Source organism: Pongo pygmaeus, chromosome 5 (assembly GCF_028885625.2).
Source record: "Pongo pygmaeus isolate AG05252 chromosome 5, NHGRI_mPonPyg2-v2.0_pri, whole genome shotgun sequence".
Lineage (NCBI taxonomy): Eukaryota > Metazoa > Chordata > Mammalia > Primates > Hominidae > Pongo > Pongo pygmaeus.
This window is the reverse complement of record NC_072378.2, coordinates 96,600,288-96,621,874: the sequence shown is the minus strand read 5'-3', so window position 1 is coordinate 96,621,874 and position 21,587 is coordinate 96,600,288. Positions and strand designations below refer to the sequence as shown.

Below are 21,587 nucleotides of genomic sequence, written 5' to 3'. Positions count from 1 at the left end.
GATGGGGTTATTAAAAACAGGGAGGTCATATGTGGGCCTTCCCTGTGCCACTCCCTGTTTCCAAATGAAGGAGATTCCAAAATAGGGTGTGTTGCGGGTAGTGGAGCAGTCAATGGTAAATGTGAGAGCCAGCTACAGCGCCCACTCCCAAAGTGAAAGGCATTGTTATGGGTTTAGAGAAAGTGACACCTCATAATAGAGCTGCAGTCCAGTAATCTGGCTCACCTCCAAAGCCGGCTGTGTGAAACTTGTCTCTGAATGCGTGACAGTCTTCCTCCTGCCACTTTTCCTTTCCCACCTGTCACATGTGTGGAAAAGTGCAAAGTACAAAGTTCTTTAAATCTTCTATTTCAAAACTACCATCCATCTTCTTAAGATTTTTTACAATACCAGCAGGACACGACTGCTGACATTCTATTTCTAATTTTTAATGTGTTCAAATCACAATCTCTGCACACAAAAAGGCACACGCTTTCAAACTCTTCTGAATGTGCTGATGTTCTGGCAGTAACTCTATTCTCCTTTTCTGGTTAGCTCTCAAATGTTGGACTGGAAATAATTACTACAGAAGGAAAGAGCACTGGATGGGAAATCAGTATACCTGAGTTCTAGTCCTGAACCTGCCTCTAACCATCTGTAGCATCTTAGGCAAAGTTTCCCCTATCTCTGCTGAGTCTGTTTCTGCTCAACTTGTCCATTATGGAGCTAAGAGATGGGAGTGCCTTTGACCGCCTTTGCTAAAGACTAACCCACAACAGCGTGAGCAGAGTAGCAGTATATTTGCTTTTCCTAAAACTGTGGGATAAGCAGGGTTGCAAAGCATAGTCCAGAACCAAAATCAAGACCAATCACACAAGATTGCTGAATCTAAAAACTGGGTCCCAAGACAGAAAGAAGGTCCAAAAATAAGCCTTCGTGACACACATGCAAAATTCCAGAACACAGCAGTTAATTTTAGGAGTTGACAGAAGTGTTTTTCTCTTCTATCTTCTATCTTTTTTCTGTCTATCTTTACCATCCTCACTTCCATGTGGTTCTGATAGAGATGCCGAATTCTCTATCCCTACCAAAGGATAGGCACTTGACCCAAGGCAGGTCAATTGGTATCCCTCTTGTCTGATAATTTAAATCTGGAGTAGAAAAAAATCCAGCAGCAGAAGTCAGCTGGTCTTCAGTGCTTGAATGGTAGTATCTTAGCCCTTCTGCTGCTTAGATCCCTGGAGCTGCCCTTGTAAAAGGTCCAGTCTTCCTTTATCAGGTCTCTATACCCTTCAAATGGACCCTCTTTTTTGCTGCAGTGTTCATTCAGTTTCTCCTGGTTTCAACAAAAGAACAAAGCATATCCCCAAACGGTAGAATTCAAATAGGCACAAGTATGAAGCTTTGGTCTTCTTGTGCAGCAGAACTCATCCTGGGAGAGCTGGCTGGGAGCAAGCAGGAGGCATGTTAAGAGTCAGCACCGGAAACTGGTGAAGGGGAGGGGGCAGGACAGTGGCGAGAGGATAGGGCAGTAAAGGGAGGGGGGTGCGGACAGTGGACAGTTGTTCATTGAAAAATGAGCTGATTATCCTAGATGATGTCTAAGTTCTAACTAGCATCCTATAATTCAAAGTGATCAACTCCATAGCTCAAATTATTACTGCCATGTTTTAAGTGAGATAGAGGAAGAAGCTTTGGTCTTTTTTTCTTTTCATCTTGCTTTTTGGTAAGAATCTAGTGGATGGGAATATCCAGAAGTGTAGGATGATGCATGATTCCAAGCATTCTGATTCACTACTATAAATGCAGAGGGGTGTGCATGTGGCAGAACCCTGTTAATAACATTCATGTGACATTTTTTATGTGTCTCACAAATGAATCCCGCCAAATCATTAGGCGAGCCCAGTTTTATCATTACAAGTATACATTTATTCTTGAACACCTCTGTGTGTGGCAAGGTTTTGGTATGTTTCTTTTCTAGGAATATTTCTTGATGTTAATTATCATCAGCTTGTACTTTTGTACCCTGGGCTACCATGACATAAGAAACCTTTCACTCATCTTGAAATTTCCTCCTATTTCCCTTGTACACTATCAAGGAGTATATTTTCTGAGTCTCAGATACACAACTCTACCATTGGTAGCTTTGCTGCCCTGTGATCCTTTTGGGGGTTTTCTGGTTTAGCTATTATAGAAGGCACAACACCAGTACACATGAGTACAATGTCAAGCACGCTTCTGCCTCAGAGCCTTTGTAGTTTCTGTTCTCTTGGTCTAGAACTCTTTTCCCCCAGGTGTCCACTATTTATGAGTCCATGTATCTTTGGTCTGTTCTATAGGTTTCTGAGTTAGAAGATGGAAAATTAACTAGTCATTCACATACAAAGAAGAGCTATTAGTTGTACATCTTGAGCGCTAAGCAGAACTTTGATTTGAGGGGTGGAGTTAGGGGCTGGCAAAGGAGCTGGGATGGGAAGCTGTTATACACATGAATCATATTTCACTTACCATCTGACTCAACCAACCAGTTAAAACAAAAATGACCTTTTACCAGGAATTGATAAAGAAATGAGCTGGGCGAGTTAAGCTGTGGCATCCTAAGGTCACAGAGTCACTCTTCTGATGAGCAGTAAACAATGTGGCCTTTTAGGGGTAAGAAACTGGTGAAAGGGAAGCCCACAGGCGGTGTGCTGAGTAGAGTGAAACATAGTTTCAAGAGCTTCCTGTACATAAAGTGTTTAGCAATCACATTATGACTTTATTGCTCAAATTCACTGAAAACACTTAAAAAATTTCTGAGTGTGAACCCATCCAAAAATCTGTACCTTTTTCTCATTCACAGCTCTTTGAACAAGACTAATGTTATTTTGTGGTTATGTTTTAAAAGAGCAGTCCTTGTCTTTGGTAAGATGTCCTTAGAATAAGAAGATGTATCACTAAAAGAAGGATTTTTTAAAAATAATGACTAGGGAGGTAGAAAATGGGAAAGTATATAGAAGAAATTAGATTTGCTATAAATTGGTAATTATGGATACTGGATGAAGAGTACATGGAGATTTGTTGTACTAAACTCTATACATTTAAATATGTTTGAAATTTTCATAATCAAAAGTTATTTTTTAAAAGACTACCATTAGATTTCTAACAAAGCTACATTGCTAAATAACAAGACTCTCTCTGACTTGCATAAATACTTATAATTTCTTACAGTAAATATATTAAAACCGCTTATCAAAATGCAGCTAGCTAGGTACATGAATTATCTTTTTGATGAAAATGGGAACTTCACATACTCTTTTACTAGATCACACTGCTGAGAGCTGTAGACAGACCTCATATTTTTAGCCTTCTCTGGAGACTTCTCTGGAAGCCTTCTCTGGACATATAAGAGCTACTGTGCCCATGGTTATGGGTTGGGAACCTCTAAGTGAACAAGATTGCATCCATACATCCTGAGCTTCTATGGAATCAAAAGCTCTAAAAAAGATTGACTACACCAAGAGTGGAATGAGAATATTAAAATAGATGACTATACTTATTCAGCCTCTGAATCTCAAATCCCACTATTTAGGTTACTGTTGCTGTCTATCTGTCCAGCTCAAGTGGAAGTCATATCTAAGCAGTGCCACTACAAAGACCTCTTATTAAATAGATATCCCTAAGAAAATTGGACCAAAAAACTTAACCTCCCACATGGATGAGAATAACAGCACCTTACCTGGTCTCTCTTTCTCTTCCAAAACATCCTTTATGTAGCTGTCAGTCATCTTTCTAAGAGAGACCTATGGCTCTCTAATTTCCACTCAAGAGACCTTCACTCATAGAAAATAAAAACCAGACTCTGTCCGATCATTTTAAGACCTCTACCACCACCTGACCTGCAGTGACTCCTATAATAGCTACATCCCATTCTCCCTGTCTCTTTACCCATCCCTCTTCATTCCACCACCCTCTTAATCCCCAACTTTATTCTTGCTGTATTCATTTTCTATTGCTTCACAACTAATCACTACAAACTTAGAGGCTTAAAACAATATCTGTTTATTATTCTATGGTTCTGTAGGTTAGAAGTCCAAAGCAGGCTTAACTGGGTTCCCTGTTTAGGGTCATTGGGGGTCATAGACTTCTGTCTACCACACCTGCCTCCCTGCCTCACCTAACAGTGTCACATCCAACAGAAATGAAACTCGGCAGAGGGCTGTGTGCACTGATGCTTAGGGGTGGCTGTGTGCGATTCCTAGAGACAATGGAGACAGAAGCTAACAAAAGGTGGGACTACCAGAATAAAAAGGCAGAGCTGTGCCTGCAAGGTCACGGACTGACAATAAGAAACTAATCCAAAACGTCTATGAGCAAGGACACTTCATATACTTCCCAGAGTATCCTTCACCATTTTAAAAACAGCCTCAGGCAGCTAAATGGTTCTCTTAAATATGTATAGTTGGGTATAATACTACAGAGTATTGCAATAATGTATTAATGAATAAGGAATCTGAAGATACTAACTTCTAAGCCATAAAGTGCCAGTCAAACCTAAACTATAATTATTAAAATGTTTCCTATTATATTAGTATTTTGTTATAGAAAAGAATAATAGCTAATAGTTTTTGAATGTTTACTGTATGACAAGCCTTATGCTTTCAAATGGATCATATCTCACAACAACCCTATGAAATAAGTAGTATTGTTATATTTCCATTTTACAGATAAAGAAACTGAATACCAGAAAATTTAAAGAGCTTACCACAAAATTATGCAGTCAGGAAGTGATAGAACCAAGATTCAGATGCAGGTTTGTCTGATGCCAAGCCAGTTAGTAATCATTATGTTACACCATGGCTGCTAAGAAAAGAATCAGAGACAGTTACAAAGGGAGAAAGGACCAGACAGATGGAGAGAACAAACACAGACCCTAGCTCTGGAGTTACTGAGTTGGGTTTACCAGTTAAGGTAAAATGCTTTGGTTACAACTTACTTTTCACATCTTTTCTGGGGTCCTTCTGGAATTCCCTGTTCTATATTCTTTATTTTCATAATCTTTCATAATCTTTGAAATGAAAATGATTTCTTGAGTATTTGCTTGTTCTTTGCAGCTTTTCACTTTTTTTTTCCCTGTGCCTAATTATCAAGAGTACCTTCTGTAGCTGGGGCCAAGATGGACAACTGTTGTATTGATTAAATTGCTATGGATGGAAAAAAAAAAAGATCTCATTGGAATCAAACTAAAACTGCTATGATGAGGAGTTCCTTAATTCCATATAAAGCAAGTCCATGGGGACATGAAGGGACAGATACAGTATGAAAGCAAACTGATGCAGCAGGGAAAGCTGGAGTGAAGAAAGAAGACAGGGAATAGTTATAAATGGGCATGGAGAGCAAGGGGAAAAAGCAAACTGATAAATGATGTTGGAAATTCAGTTGTTCATGGGGAAAGAATTATATCCTTACATCACAGAGTGATTTTAAATGTTGCCCTGTACATAATTACGTCGGTCTTGTCACTATTATATTTACTGATTTATTTGCCTATTCCTGTATCAATACCATACTGTAAAGTTTTATATAATATTCTGATATAGGGTAAGTCCTACCTAATTGCTGTTTTTCTAAAATCTATTGGCTATTCTTTCATATTTTCTCTTCTGGATGAACCTTATTATCAGTGATCAAGCTTCATTAAAAATGCTATTACAATTTTAATTGAAATTGAAAGTGTATCAAATTAATTGATTAATTTTTTGAATAATTGACATTTTTACACTGTTCAGACTTTGCATCAAGGAACCTGGTATGTCTAGCCATGTGTGTTTCTTTATGTTCTTTCATAATTTTTGTGGTTTACTAAGTTTTAGTTTTACACACATTTCAAAGTTTATTTCGAGATGCATAATAATTTTTGTGGTCATCATCCATGAAATTTTTTGACCATTATATTTTCTTTCTTTCTTTTTCTTTTTTTTTTTGACAAAGTCTTGCTCTGTTGCCCAGGCTGGAGTACAGTGGCCTGATATTGGCTCACTGCAACCTCCGCCTCCTGGGTTCAAGCTATTCTTGTGCCTCAGCCTCCTGAGCAGCTGGGATTATTGATGTGCACCATCACGCCTGGAAAATTTTTGTATTTGTAGTAGAGACGGGGTTTTAGTATGTTGGCCAGGCTGGTCTCAAAACTCCTGACCTCAGGTAATCTGCCTGCCCCAGGCTCCCAAAAGTGCTGGGATTACAGGCGTGAGCCATTGTCCTGGGCCTTGGTCATTATGTTTTCTAACTGATGGGTAGGATAGCTAGCTATTCAGCTACCTTATTAAATTTATTTATTAGATCTAATAGTCTTTGACAGATTCTCTCTAATTTTCTAGGCAGACAGAAGTGCTGATTTTGCAAAAGAACAAATAACATAACATTTATAATTCTTATTTCCTTTTCTTGTTCTTTGTGAGCTGGTCAATACAATATTTGCCATAATTTTCTGAATTGTACCCTTTATAAAGTAAAGGCAGCTTTCTTCTATTCCCTGCTAGCTAAATGTATTATTAGTAATGGGTGTTGAATTTAACCAAATCTATATTGGGAATCCATTGAAATGATTACATAGGATTGACTGAACTGCCTTAACTTCTGGAGCTCAGGGGTACTCTTCCCGGCTTACTTGGTCATTGGCAAAATTAAGTTCCTTATGGTGGTAGGATTGAGATATCTGTTTCTTGTGGGCTATCACATCGGGCCTCCTCTTACCTCCCAAAGGCCCTGAAGTTCCTTGCCATATGGCCTCCTTGCAGGTTCTCTCAAAGATCCTCTAACAACATGGCAGCTTGCTTCTTCAAAGCCAACAGGAGAATCCCTCACTCTTGTCTCCTAAGGTGGTCTTATATAATGTAATCATGAGAGTGACCGTAATCTATTCTATTCTGTATCTATTCCTTATTCTATTCTTTTCTATTCAATTGTGTTATATTCATATTTGCTATATTCTATTGGCTAGAAGCATGTCACACAAGGGAATGAGACTAAGTATTATAATTGTATATAAATTTATATATATTTTCTTTCAATTTTAAAAAATGTCTCTATATTTATGATCATATTCTTTCCAAAAAATTCTTAATGTATTTTATTTGTTCTTTTATTTTCACTTGAATTTGTCAGATTTTATATTCTCAAAGAACCAACTGTTTTTTTTTGTTGTTTGTTTTCTATGTGGTTGATTTGTGCTTTATCTTCAGTCCTTTAAAGAAATTTTTTGATTTATCTAAACAGAAAGAAAAAAGCTGGAGGCAACATACTACCTGACTTCAAACTGTACTACAGGGCTACAGTAACCAAAACAGCATGGTACTGGTACAAGAACAGACACATAGGCCAATGGAACAGAATAGAGAACCCAGAAATAAGACCACACACCTATGATCATTTGATCTTTGACAAACCTGACAAAAACAAGCAATGGGGGAAAGGATTCCCTATTTAATAAATGTTGCTGGGAGAACTGGCTAAAATATGAAGAAAATTAAAACTGGACCCCTTCCTTACACCATACACAAAAATCAACTCAAGATGGATTAAAGACTGAAATGTAAAACCCAAGACTATGAAAACCCCAGAAGAAAACCTAGGCAATACCATTCAGGACACAGGCATGGTAAAGATTTCATGACGAGGACACCAAAAGCAATTGCAACAAAAACAAAAATTGACAAATGGGATCTAATTAAACTAAAGAGCTCTGCACACAAAAGAAACTATCAACAGAGTAAACAGACAACCTACAGAATGGGAGAAAATTTTTGCAATCCATACATCTGACAAAGGTCCAGTATCCAACACCTATAAACAAATTTACAAGAAATAAACAAACAATCCCATTAAAAAGTAGGCAAAGAACATGCCCAGACACTTCTCAAAATAAAACATACATGCAGCCAACAAACATATGAAAAAAAGCTCAATATCACTGATCCTTAGAGAAATGCAAATCAAAACCACAATGAGATAGCATCCCACACCAGTCAGAATGGCTATTATTAAAATGTGAAAAAAAAAAACAAACAGATGCTGGCAAGGTTGTGGAGAAAAAGAAATACTTTTACACTATTGGTGGGAGTGTAAATTAGTTCAACCATTGTGGAAGATACTGTGGCAATTCCCCAGAATCCTAGAGGCAGAAATACTATTCAAACCCACAATCCCATTACTGGGTATATACTTAAAGGAATATAAATTGTTCCATTATTAATAAAAAGACATATGCACGTGTATGTTCATTGCAGCACTATTCACAATAGCAAAGACATGGAATCAACCTAACTGTCCATCAGTGATAGACTGGATAAAGAAAATGTGGTACATATGCACCATAGAATACTATGAAGCCATAAAAAGGAACAAGATCATGTCCTTTGCAGGGACATGGATGGAGCTGGAGGCCATTATCCTTAGCAAACTAACACAGGAACAGAAAACCAAATACTGCATGTTCTCACTTGTAAGTGGGAGCTAAATGATGAGAACACATACACACATGGAGGGGGAACAACAAACACCGGAGCCTGTTGGAGGTCGGAGGGTGGGAGAGGGAGAGAATCAGGAAGAAGAGCTAATGGATACTGGGCTTAATATCTGGGTGATGGCATGATCTGTGCAGCAAACCATCATCTAAAGTTGATGACTGTAGTGAACAAAACAATAAGCCTTCCAAAAATGTCTATCTCTTAATCCCTGAACCTGCAAATGCTACCTTACATAGCAAAATGCACTTTACAAATGTGACTGAATCAAGGATCTTGAGATGGGGAGATTATCCTGGATTATCCACGCAGGTCCAATGTAATCATAACGTGTTACAATGGAAAGAGGGAGGTAGGAAAGTCACAGAGAAGGAAATGTGACAATGAAGTGATGCAACTGCTGGCTGCCAAGAAATGAGGGAAGTCTCTAGAAAAACCCCTTCCCCATTTAAAAAAAAAAAAAAAAGGCATCCAGGAGGAATATATCTCTGCTGACACCTTGATTTTATCCTTAAAAACTCATTTTGGACTTCTGACCTCCAGAACTGTAAGATAATAAATTGTTTTGTTTTAAACCATTTGCGGTAATTTGCTAGCAGCAATGGGAAATGAATACAAATGAATACAATGACAAAAGTCATAAGTGCAGTAACCACAAAGCAGGCATCTGGGCATAATTGCTGGTTGATCATTCTAATTTCTAATCTGAGACCCAGTGTTCCTCAATATGAATACTGGATCTGCACAAAGCCTAGTTTGTTTTGGTTTTGAGTTTGCGGCACTACCCCCCGCTCCCAGTATTCTAGGTTTTACAGACCCAAAACACAGCATCACTATGAAATTGGCCAAACTTGGGAACCTTGTAAATTACTTCAGTTGGACTCCTACAAATTCTCTGGTTTCTAATCTGGAATCCAGGCCCTGGAGAGGTTCTCTCTGCCTGAACACCAGAACCTCTGCCAGAATAAGTCATTCCTCCATAAATCTGTTACACTCCTCACTAGTGGTTGAGATTTGATTGATGAAACCTCTGAGGGCTGTCCCGGGCCCCTTGAGCCAACTGTCACCTGGGTTTAGCTACTGTAATCCTTTGGAGAACGCAGAATAATGTTGAATTATGTTCAAAAGAAGGAGTACCCAATGGTAAAAGTCTAGGCAGAGAGAAAGACATGAGGGCAGAGGGAAACAAAGTGGGGACTATTTTTGTGGCCAATGTCAGGCACAGGCAGGTGGCATTTTATGCCCCAGAGCTAATGATTCCCACCCATATTCCAACCTTAATAAATCTAACAATGCCACCACGTGTGCTGAGCATGCTAATCAGCAAATAAAAATCAAATTTAGCATTTTTAATTTAAAAAAATTAATTATTGAAGAACATGAGTCTTACTGTAATCTCAAATTTTTTTTATCACTTTCATTCACCTATTCACCAGAGCTTCAGAATATGTGTCCTTTTTCAAACTGCTCCCTTCGCCTCCGAAAAATGAAAAACGATGCAAATATTGAACATCAGATTCTGAGCTGGGCATTGTACTAGACACATATTTTTAATCTGTGTAAAACCCCTTAGGTGATTACTATTATCCCAATTTTAAGATGAGCAAAGTGTGTTCAACCAGATTAAGTTACTTGCATAAGGACTCACTTCTGGAAGCAGGGCTAGTGTTCAGGCAGACAGAACTTGTCCGGGGTCTGGACTCCAGCTCAGGGATCCTACTTGTCTTTCAGTTCATTTGACCTTTATTTGATAATTGTTTAGTACCTACTGTGTACTAGCTCTGTTCAATGTGTTGGATACAGCAGTGAACAAAACAGACAAAAGTTCTGTCCTTGGAATTTACATTCTAATGTGTTGTCAAGACCCTGGGTTTATTTTATTAGTATCTTAAGATATTCAGCCATACATATGCATCATAATACTCCACTCAGATGGAAGCTTCATTCTAAGCAGCATCCTAGTTATACTTTCCTTGGGGATCTGACTTCAATCCTTAACATAAGCCCAACAGGAGTTCTTAAGTTCAGAGTTCCTGTTAATTTATATGTTTTGACAGGAAGAGCTGGAATTATGCATTTATGGTTCAGGTTTTATTTCCATGATTCCCAAAGGGTGACAGCCAATTGTGAGTTTCTGATGGAGTGCATCTGCCTTCTGTTTTGCAATTTGAGGGCCTGAGCAGCACTGGGCCAGGATCAGGCAAAGCAGCTGAAACATGCTGGAAGCTCTTTCAATGTTGAATCCAAGCTCTACTGGAATGTGTGAATTCAAATAATTATTTCATATTGTAATCCCTACTGTCCTGACAGTCACTTCTAACATTACTTTTTCATGCTGCCCGAAGTTCGGTGGAATTTCTATGAAAATGAGATTTTCACTTTTAAAATATTTTAACAGGCAGTGAGTCGAATTGCTACCATGATTAAAGCACATAGACATAATGAGGCAGATTAAAATTTCTTAGCACCCATAGAAATAGAAATACCGTGCCTAAAAAGCCCTGAATCACAAGCATGCTTAAAAGTATCAAAGATAGAAATCTTGGAGCAGCCTGCCACCTTCAGGATAACTTCCCAGTTAATGCTATCTGAGATCACTGATTTCAGCTTCTATAAATTCCAAATACCAATCCCTGTAAAAATGTTCAGTATAATTAAATAAAGGGCATTTAAATTAGAGTGGCTGAGGCCGTCTTCCTTGTAGTGCTTTTGCTCTGATTAAGCATTATATTTAATGATTACATTAGTTTTCTTTTTAAAAAACTTTCCCTTTCTTCATTTTGGTTCTTTGATTCTTGTTTTATTATTATTCTATTCGATTATCTTTACATCAATATTTTCTTACTTTAAACTGGTAAAAACAACCACTCTACTTCATTTTGCTAAGCAGAGATCAGAACACTAAAAATAGATTTTGCAGCCACAGTAAGAGAAATACTGTAACTTCCTTCCTACTGCTGCCTTCCTGGTGGGTTTTATTATAGATTAATGACAATATTTCTAAAGGGTCTTAAATAAAAGCAGCACTACAGTAACCCATTCAGGAAATGGAGAGAGACAGAGAGAACGTGAATGTAACACTCGTTTTGTGTGTGTTTTCTTTTTTTCTGACGTCTTATTGTCTGTTCCTTTCATTAAATTACACAGAGGCTTAAAAAGAATGAAGAGGGCAAGAGAGAAGAGAAATAGGAGAGGGAATGATTCAGCATTTAGTAGCATGGAGAAGTAAATTAGCAGCAAAAATAAGATAAGGGAAAGTATAACTAAAATCGATACCATTAGGTCAAATGAGAACGGGATGTAAAAAATAATGGAAAAAGAGAATACAGTGGCTTGAAAATGCATCAGGCGGGGGGGACAGGAAAATAAGAGGCATTTAAATGAGAGCGGCTGAGAACAAATATTCATCGACAAGGAACATCCTTTCATTATTTTCCTTTCACAAAAGCAGGAAAGGGCAACTTGAGAGCCCAGTTTGACCCTGGTTCAGTAAGTTCCATTTTTATCGGCTAGCTCTTTGGTGGCATTGCCCTGTGAAACAACTTGAAGGTCAACTTCCTTACGACTTTGATTTTCAACTCTTGGCTGAAACTTTGGAATCACGTGGAAAGTCTTACCCAATGCTGGGCCTCACTCCACAAGAATTAAATCAGAAAGTCTGGGGTAGGGCCCGGCACAGAACTTTGCAGAGCTTCCCGGGTGACTCCCTCGGAGTTCCAGGGTTAAGAGCAACCGTGGGTCTGCGGACTTAAGCCCCACCACCTCCCGCCGGAAGCGGCCCCAGTGGGAGCCGTCACTCGCCCCGAAGGGAGGGGCTCCCTTTTAAATGCCCTGGGCAGAGAAGCGGTGTGTGGCCTCCCGACCACTAGGGGACGACGGGCACGCATTTAAGCGCCCGCGGCGGGTCTTCCCCTCACTTGTGCGCATGCTCCGGGCGTCCCGGAGTTTTCCTGCGCCGGTGTTCCCACGTGCGGCCTGAACCTGAGGGCATAATGTTATGAGGAGATGGGAGCCCTAGTGATTCGCGGTATCAGGAATTTCAACCTAGAGAACCGAGCGGAACGTGAAATCAGCAAGATGAAGCCCTCTGTCGCTCCCAGACACCCCTCTACCAACAGCCTCCTGCGAGAGCAGATTAGTCGTGAGTGGTGCCAGGGCGTTTCGGGGCGCGGGGGCGCGGAGTCCCTGTGCTGCCCGGCTGTGCTTAGCGTGGGTCCGGAGGCCGAGGGATCGGCGTCAGCCTGCTCGGCTGCAGCCGCTCGGGTCGGCGGAGCGTTGGAAGGGGGAGCCGCCAGGCCAGTGACATTGAGACTGTCCTCCGCGCCCGCGGTGAGGTCGGCGGCCCCGCTTACTTCCGAGTCCCAGAGGCAGCGGCCAGTGCTCCCGCTAACGAGGCCCTCGTCGGCTGCTGTCACGGACTTGATACAGGGAATCAAAATCCGAGAGGGTCACAGAGCTTTCTCTAGGGGTCTTCACTGGACGATGGACGCCGAGCCTGACCTGGAATTTTGATTTGCATCTATTTTCCTAACAGTCCAAATGATTATGTTTATTTTTTAAAAAATTAGAGTGGTTAGGCCGGGCGCGGTAGCTCAAGCCTGTAATCTCAGCACTTTGGGAGGCCGAGGCGGGCAGATCACCTGAGGTCAGGAGTTCGAGACCAGCCTGGCCAACATGGCAAAACCCCTCTCTACAAAAAATACAAAAATTAGCCGGGCGTGGTGGCGCGCCTGTAGTCTCAGCTTGTCGGGAGGCTGAGGTGGGAGAATCTCTCGAACCCGGGAGGCGGAGGTTGCAGGGAGCCGAGATCGCGCGACTGCACTCCAGTCTGGGCGACAGAGCGAGACTCCGACTCAAAAAAGAAAAGAAAAAAAAGAAAGCGTTTGTGTTAAGCGTTTAGGATATTACAGGAAATTTTCCTTGATTTTAATATTGTGACTTTTTTTCCTTTCCTTAGTCTATCCAGAAGTTAAAGGAGAGATTGCTCGTAAAGATAACAAGCTGCTGTCGTTACTAAAAGATGTGTATGTTGATTCCAAAGATCCTGTGCCTTCCTTGCAGGTAAATGTGTGTTTAATTAAGTGAATACACAATTTACTTATTTTGGGGCTTCAGGAAAATGATTAAGTGTGGCAAGTCGTAAAAAGAGTGCTCTGCAAGTGTGTTGTGACCAATCTACGCGCCTTGGCAAAGTTTAAGCACAGTGGTCTAAGACAGCAAGACACTTATGCCTTGGTTCACTGGATATTTACCAGAATTCTAAAATAACTTGTGGAAGTATTGATACAGGCAACTGTGTGAATTATTTCATAGTATTTCAGAATTTGTAGGATTTGGTAAGGCATTACTTCCAGTGGTTGTCATTTGAGTGACAAAAGCAGAGCTTTAATATTATTGTCTCATTCTTCTGTGAATTGAGGTGTGTTCTAATCTCAGAGACTCCTTTAGTAAGTAGTGTTGTTGGATTTTGTGGGGTGTTCTGTTTGTTTTTTTAAGGATGTATTCAGATAGGATATTTAAAATTAGAAGGATCAAAGAATACATTGGGAATGGGAACCTATGTGTAAATCCATATACTGTATTATGTAAGTCCTGGGCACAAGTGCTTTGTATATAGTGATGAACAAAACTAGTCCTTATTTTCACAGGGCCTATGATGTTGTGAAGGACACAGACATTAAACAAATGAGCAACAATGTGACCGTAATTATGGGAGAAGTACATGCACTGCTGAGTGTATTGGAGGGACCTCTTTGAAGTGGGAGGATCAGGGATGGTTTCTGAGGAAGTGATAGTTATGCTCAGGCCTGATGAGGGATCAGTTGGAGTTAACCAGATGAGTTTTTGGGGGCAGGAAGATTCTAGTTAGGGGTAAAAATTTGATTAAAGGCCAAGGAAGTGCCAACAACTTCCAGATTTTTTTTTTTTCATTCTAAAATATTCTGGTACTGTCCCTCTCTCTCTGGATATTTGCACAGATAGAATTATTAATATAATTTTCACTACAGAGGAGAAATAAAACAAGATTTGTAAATCGCTGCAGATAGTAATTGTAGGGTTCAGTTATCACTGAATGCTCACATGAAAAAAGTATAGGGTTAATGTCTGCATTCTTATGTCATTTTAAAATAGGTGTTGAGTAATACTCCCCAAGTATTCTTTCTCTCATGTTACTTAATCATGCATCTGAAAATTCACTCTTGGGAGCAAAAAAAAATTAATGCTTTGTATGTATAAGACTCAGTTATACATATAATGCATAAAGAGATATGTATATAGTGATATTAAAATTTCATGGGGACATTAGGAAAAGTCTAAATAGATTCCTTAGGGAGAGTGATAATGAAAACTGGAATTGCCTTTTGTTTATGTTCTGTGTCCCTTTTTTTCCTTCGGGCAGTTCATGGTTGTGATGCTTCTAGACATCATTGATACTGTGCCTTTCATATGGCAAATAATTTATTTGTTGTCTGACTTTTTAACATATTTATTCAAAATTCTGTCAAATATTTCAGTCTTTTTGCCTTTTGTGGTAAAGGAATACTGGGCCCACTCTACCATCATATAAACTCTTCTGTATTTTCTTCTAGTAGTTTTATAACTACATTTTGTATTAAAATCTTTATCTGGCATTAAATGTGGTTTTTGATGTGTGGAATAGATCAGTTGAACCTCTTTTCAAACAGATGGCTAGTTGTGTAAATATAATTTGTTGAATAGCCCAGACCTTTCTCCACTTACTTAAAATGCATCTCTAGATACACATATGGGTCTATTTATGGACTCATCGTTTTACTTATTTTTCTATTTTTACACTAGAACCATAGTTTTAATTAATATATAATGTGTGTTGATATTTCTTACAGTCTTCTCTCATTCTTTTAGAAAGTTTCTTGTCTCTTTTCACACATTAATATTTTTCCAGATGAATTTGAGAATGAATTTGTCAAGTTCTTTAATAAGTCCTATTTGGATTTTGAGTATAATTGAATGGGAATTTATGGATTAATTTGAGGAGAATTAACATTTTAATTATTAAGTCTTTGAGGGGTAAAGGGAATGTTGTTACTGTGATGGGAGCTTTTTTCACTTTAGATTTAAACTGTTTATTGCTACTACAGTAGTCTTCCCTTATCAGGAGATAGGTTCCAAGACCCTCAGTAGATGCCTGAAACTGAGCATAGTACCAAACCCTATATATACTGCTTTTTCCTATAAATACATACTATGTTAAAGTTTAATTAACAACTAATAAAATGGAACAGTTACAACAATTTCAGGGTTCGAAGATTCATTCTTATTATCCATGTTAGTGCTCTCACCATATGTTTTTTTTCCTCATTAAGTCAATAACTTTTACCTTTTCACTTGAAGGAAGGACTTTATGGCTTCTCTTTGGCATAACTGAGTTGTTAGCATCACTACTCTTGTGCTTTGGGTCTATTCTTGGTAAAGTAAGGGTTTCTTGGACACAAGCACAGTGATGCCACACAGTCTGATAACCAGAATGGCTACTAAGTGACTAACAGGCAGGTAGCCTGTACAGCGTGGATACACTGGACAAAGGGAGGATTCACATCCTAGACAGAATGGAATGGATAGCGTAAGAATTTATTATGCTGCTCAGAATGGTTTGCAGTTTGAACCTAATGGATTGTTTACTTCTGGGGTTTTTCATTTAATATTTTTGGTCTGTAGTTGACTTCAGGTAACTGTAGATAAAGCCAGGTACTATTATATATCAGAAAGTGAGTGGTTTTTATAGTGTAGCGACCCACATTGCTAGGTTATTATTTCTGTTAGGTTTTCAGTTGATTCTCTTTTCTAAAGATACATCTATGTAGAATTAAAAACTTTTCTTTCTAGTATTTATACTTCATTCTTTTATTGTGTTGTATACATTAATGTGCCAGTGAAAGTAGGCATTCTCATCTGTTCCTTCCTTCCACAGGATGTCTCAAATATTTCAGCATTAATTATAATAGAATAATACTTTGTTCGATTAAAAAATACTTATATCACGTTTGGGACATTTTCTTCTATTTTTAATTTCCTAAGGGTTTTTTTTTTTTTTCAGTCGAGAGGATTTTGAATCTTCTTAGATTTTTTTGTGTCAAATAATTATTAATTTTAGTATTTACTATTAATTAGAAAGGAAATCTGAATACAGATGTGCTTGGAGTGGAAGGAAGATCTGCCTTACCTGGGAATAGGAAAATGAGAGAAGCTTTGAGATTTGGAAAGTGAAGAAATTGAGAAGAGTGTTTCAGGCCTAGTTTGCAACATAAAGATAACAAGAGTGTGTGATGCCTTTGAAGAATGGTTAGAGTTCACTGCAGTTATGGGAAAATGTGAAGTGTGAATTTGGGAGAAGTGAGTTGGGATGGAGAGTGATAGGGACCAGATCGTAAAGGCCCTTATTTTTCTTGCTAAGGAGTTTTGTTTTATTCTGAAGACAATGGGAAGTCATTAAAGAGTTAATGGTCAAAAAGTGATGTTAGATTTGAAAGTAGCCTGGCGGGGGAACACAGTGCATTTTATCTAATTAGAAGAGACCAAATAGGAGGTATTTGCAGTCATTTCTGCAAGAGACATTGGTTTGGACTAGGGTGATTTAGCAGTACGGGGGAGAAGTGAGTGAGTTCGAGAGAGACATATGATGCAGTATCAACAGGATTTGGTCATTGATTGGTGTAGTGAGTGAGGGAGAGGGAGGTGCAGGTATAGTCTCATTTCTGGCATGAGAGGTGGGTAGTGTTGGTCATTGAGATTGAGGATATGGGAGTAGAACTGGTGATAGGTTTAGTTTCAGATAATATTGAATTTGAGGAGCATGTAGGTAATTTAAGTGGAGATACCTGTTAAGCATTTGGGTTGGGAAAGCAAGAAAAGGTCTTGGTTTACAATCACAGCTTTGGAAGTAATTAACTTGTAGGCAGTAATGGAAGTTAGAGGAGTGCGTGGGATTACTTTGGAAGAATGTGTAGAGTGAGAAGAAGGCCTGGGCACTCTTAAATACCACACACTGACATTTAAGGGTAAGCAACAGGAAAAGGGTCCATGAAAAAAACCCCAAAGGACCCACTGAAAAAACCGATGAAAAAGTGTGAGGGGGCGGCATGGAAACCAAGGGGGAAGATAGTTATAGGTACATTGGAGTGGTCAGCAGTGTCAGATGTAGTGAGATACTATAGTGAGTTCAAATGACGTCTAAAAAGTGTCCTCTGAATTAAGCAACTAGGCAGTCATTAGAGATAGCAAGCATTATTTCTTTTAAACAGTACCTGAAGAGAAGGAAACTGGCCATAAAAGAGGTGTCGGTTTTGGGTTTGGTGGGCGTGTTAAAAAACATAGTAACTGTAGCATTTCTATATTTGACCAAAAAGCAGCAGTAGGCACGGTGCAGTAAAAAAAGGAAAAGAAAAGAAAGAATGATAGGCATAGCTAGGAAACGAGAATGGAATGCAGAGCACACACGCTGGGATTAAGCTGGGATGGGACAGATAGATGGAAGGATGGGTGTGCATAGGTTGTTTTATTTATACTGGAGTGTATTGGAGGCGTTAGTTTATTTTCTCAGGGGAGACAAGATCACTAGCAATATTTCAATTCATTCAAGGTGTTTGGGAGTACTGAGTATGAAATACAAAGCTGGAAAACAATAGATGTTATCAAGCCAGCTGTTAGGGTGGCATCAGAATCCTGCTCTTTTAAAACAGGTGCAGTTTTTAATAAATTATTTTCATTGTTCTTTTATAAAACACATGAAATAATATGGTGAGTGAATGGTATACATTTGATTATTATTTTCTAGAGCTACCTACATTTCTTAACGATAGAGCTATAGTTATGAAAAGGCAATGTGGCAAAAGTACTATTAAACTATGGCTCATTATAATAAGAAAATGAAGTTTGGAAAATCATGTATAGAATTTGTGTTAGTCCATTCTTGCACTGATGTAAAGAAATACATGAGACTGGGTAGTTTATAAAGAAAAGATGTTTAATTGGCTCACGATTCTGCAGGCCATACAGGAAGGATAGCAGCTTCTGCTTCTGGGGAGGCCTCAGGAAACTTATAATCATGGTGGAATGGGAAGCAGGCACGGCTTATATTGCCAGAGCAAGAAGAAGCGGGGTGTGGGGGAGGTGCTACACACTTTTTTCTCTGGTGAGAACTCTATCGCGAGAACAGCGCCAAAGACGGAAATCCACTCCCATGATCTAGTCACTTTGCACCATGCCCTACGTCCAACTTTGGGGACTACAATTTGGTGAAATGAGATTTGGGTGGGGACACAGATCCAAACCATATTAGTTGTTACGTGAAGAGGAATAGTGTAGATTTGAGAAGTATGAAAGTAGATGTCAAATCTTTTCTCTCATCCTGAAACCCTTTTTTTTTTTTTTGATACTAGGTACAAGCTGCTGAAACATGTCAAGAGCCGAAGGAATTCAGATTGCCGAAAGACCATCACCTTGATATGATAAATACTAAGAGCATTCCCAAAGGCAAAATTTCCATTACAGAAGCATTGTCACTTCTCAATAATCATAAGCTTTTCCCAGAAACCTGGACTGCTGAGAAAATAGCGCAAGAATACCAGTTAGAACAGAAAGATGTGAATTCTCTTCTTAAATATTTTGCTACTTTTGAAGTCGAAATCTTCCCTCCTGAAGACACGAAAGCAATACAATCAAAATGAAGAAAATCACAAAAATTTACTATGTGTACTCCTCATCCCTCCTCCTGTATATTTTCTCATTTTTTGCATATTAAATTATGTTAATTACCAAATATTTAATGCTCTCATTGTGAGGGCATACTCTTAATATTTGTTGAGCTCCCTGACTTTTCAAGATTGCCATAGAATATATTTTGTTTTATTTTAATTTGGTTTAGGCATATTTCATAAGTGCATGTCAGCATGACTAATCAGCACATCTGTACCTTTATTATGGTGAAAGAGTTAATTTGTTATTTTAGGCACATATACCAACTTTTAAATTGGTCATATTACCCCTTGGGAAATGTCCTGAATCCCTCAACCGAGTTTTACTTTCCAAGTTAGGTGTTTAGTTCATTCTTCATATGTGATAGTGAAAGTAAAAGCTTTCCTGACCCTTAAGACTGACATTTTCTTGTTAGGGAAAGAGACTCTATAGCAGGGTAGACTAACAGTATTTCCCAAATAAAGGCACACAGGAGAAAACGAATCAATAGAATCTAATTAAAATTACTACTCCAGGGAATAAGAAGTATTGAGGATTTATTTTATTTTGAATTGGTTTTAAGTATGGAATAATTGTCTTTACAGTTATAAACAGTAGTGGTGTTTACAAAATGTTGGGAATTTCTGCTTTGACAGATAGGTAAGTCCCATGGGAATTTCTGCTTTGACAAGTAAGTCCCATGGCCTTCAGAGTGGCAGGAAGCAGTAGAAACTTTCAAAAAAGTAACATTTCTCTGGATTTAATGTGGAAATAGAGAAAAATTTAAAGAATAATTAAAAAACCATGGTAAATGAAATTTGGTGATTACATATAGTTTCGGATGTTAATGCTAGTTGAGAGAAGAGAAGAAAATAGCAAGTAAAAGCAGACAACAGGATCATTGGAAGGGACCTGAGAAATTGCCGCTTCATCCATTTTAGCAAATTTAATTAGCATAGCATGTACCAGTACTAGGATCTTGAGTGAGAGTGTGTGAGTTTAGCTCTGCCTAATATATTACTACTTGTGGGATCTTTGGGAGACTATAGCTTCTTTGAGATTGAATTTCTTCTATAAAATGAGCATAATGTTACCTTAAATGTAAGGGTTATCATGAAGATAAATAATAAAGGACTACAAAGGACCAAGCAAATAGGAATTATTTTTTGCGGTGGAGAAACAAGTGCCTGGGGAGAATATATGACCTAAGGTTCTGTAGTTTATGACCTAACCAGGCCCAGAATTTAGTTTTTCAAATCCTAGTAGTGTGTTTTTTCTGTCTTGCCAAAAAGCAGCACACCTCAAAGAAGGGAAAGGGTGTGAATTGTGGGTATATTAGGGTTATTAGTTCTTCCGAGGGAAGATAGGCATCACTACTTCCCAGAGATGAACCTGGAAATGATATAGAAGATGTTGAAGCATTCAACGTGATGACGGAATGAGGCATTTGTAGTAATGCTGAGAACAGAAAAATGGACTAACTGGAAAATTTGTAAGCATGTCTTTGAATGTAGATTTGTTATGTGAACAAACTACCTAGTTTATTTTTAGTTCAATACAATAATTGTTTTAAGAAAACATGAAATAACTACTCAATATAAAATGCACTTTAAAACTGTAAATAAGTCAAAACTTTATTCTTTTTATCATAATGGTCACTAGCTGTGTCACAAATACTAGTACATTCTTCTGAGCCATCTTCTCTATTCATATCTACATTGCGTGGTTAGGCAACTGTTATGTGGTGTCACATGATCAAGAACTTCTTCCCATACCATTCATCAGTCCTACTATACTGCCTTTTATTATATATAGGAGGGCACTTGGTAGCGGTGATGTCAGAAAGTGCATGGAATTTAGATTCAGAAAACGTTAGTTTAGATCTCAGCATCACCACTAGCCATGCCATCTAACATTTTAAAAGTAATTACTGTACTAGGGTCTGATTGAAGTGCTTTACATGTATTAACTTGCTTAGTATTTACCATAGGTACAAGGATAAGTAGCCATATTTTAGAAGCACAGAGAGCTTCAGTAACTTCAAAGGTTACTTAGTAAGTGTTGAAGCCTGGATTTAGTCCTGTTAGGTTGTTTTCAGAACCTTGTGCTTCTAACTGATACACTATGTTGCCTTTGTAAGATTATGAGAATTAATGAGATGTCATGCAAAGTGCCTGGGACATATGAGGGCAGGACTACTCAATGCTCACTGTATATGAGAGTCACCTGTAGAATTCTGGGAAAATATAGATGTCTGCTATGAGAGGCTGGTGTAAGTCTGGGAGATGCCTGGGTTCATGGATTCTGCATCATGGGTGTTTAAAAAATATCTATGACCAGTGCCACCAGCATGTTCCAAATTGCTGATCACCTGTGCAAGTGAACTAGCATTCT

General features: G+C 38.6%; 1 protein-coding gene and 1 long non-coding RNA gene across 2 annotated transcripts; one reads left to right on the top strand and one right to left on the bottom strand.

The window, feature by feature from the left end:
- LOC134739743 (uncharacterized) lies at positions 1-12,221 on the bottom strand. Its single transcript, XR_010126752.1, has 3 exons — positions 12,098-12,221; positions 4,724-4,821; positions 1-1,424 (listed from the first exon to the last, which is right to left on the bottom strand). It is a non-coding gene; the product is annotated as an uncharacterized LOC134739743 (long non-coding RNA).
- Positions 12,222-12,258: 37 nt separating this feature from the next.
- On the top strand, positions 12,259-20,815 carry NDUFAF4 (NADH:ubiquinone oxidoreductase complex assembly factor 4). Its single transcript, XM_054490884.2, has 3 exons — positions 12,259-12,621; positions 13,438-13,541; positions 18,899-20,815. The coding sequence occupies exons 1-3, from the start codon at positions 12,486-12,488 to the stop codon at positions 19,184-19,186; spliced, it is 528 nt and encodes a 175-aa protein (XP_054346859.1). The 5' UTR covers positions 12,259-12,485; the 3' UTR covers positions 19,187-20,815.
- The last annotated feature ends 772 nt before the right edge of the window (positions 20,816-21,587 follow it).

Bases quoted from the DNA above. Each gene is read 5' to 3' on its own strand.
- NDUFAF4 (XM_054490884.2), top strand. From the start codon at position 12,486: ATGGGAGCCCTAGTGATTCGCGGTATCAGGAATTTCAACCTAGAGAAC. The intron at 12,622-13,437 runs GTGAGTGGTGCC...TCCTTTCCTTAG, and splicing joins CCTGCGAGAGCAGATTAGTC to TCTATCCAGAAGTTAAAGGA. The intron at 13,542-18,898 runs GTAAATGTGTGT...TTTTGATACTAG, and splicing joins ATCCTGTGCCTTCCTTGCAG to GTACAAGCTGCTGAAACATG.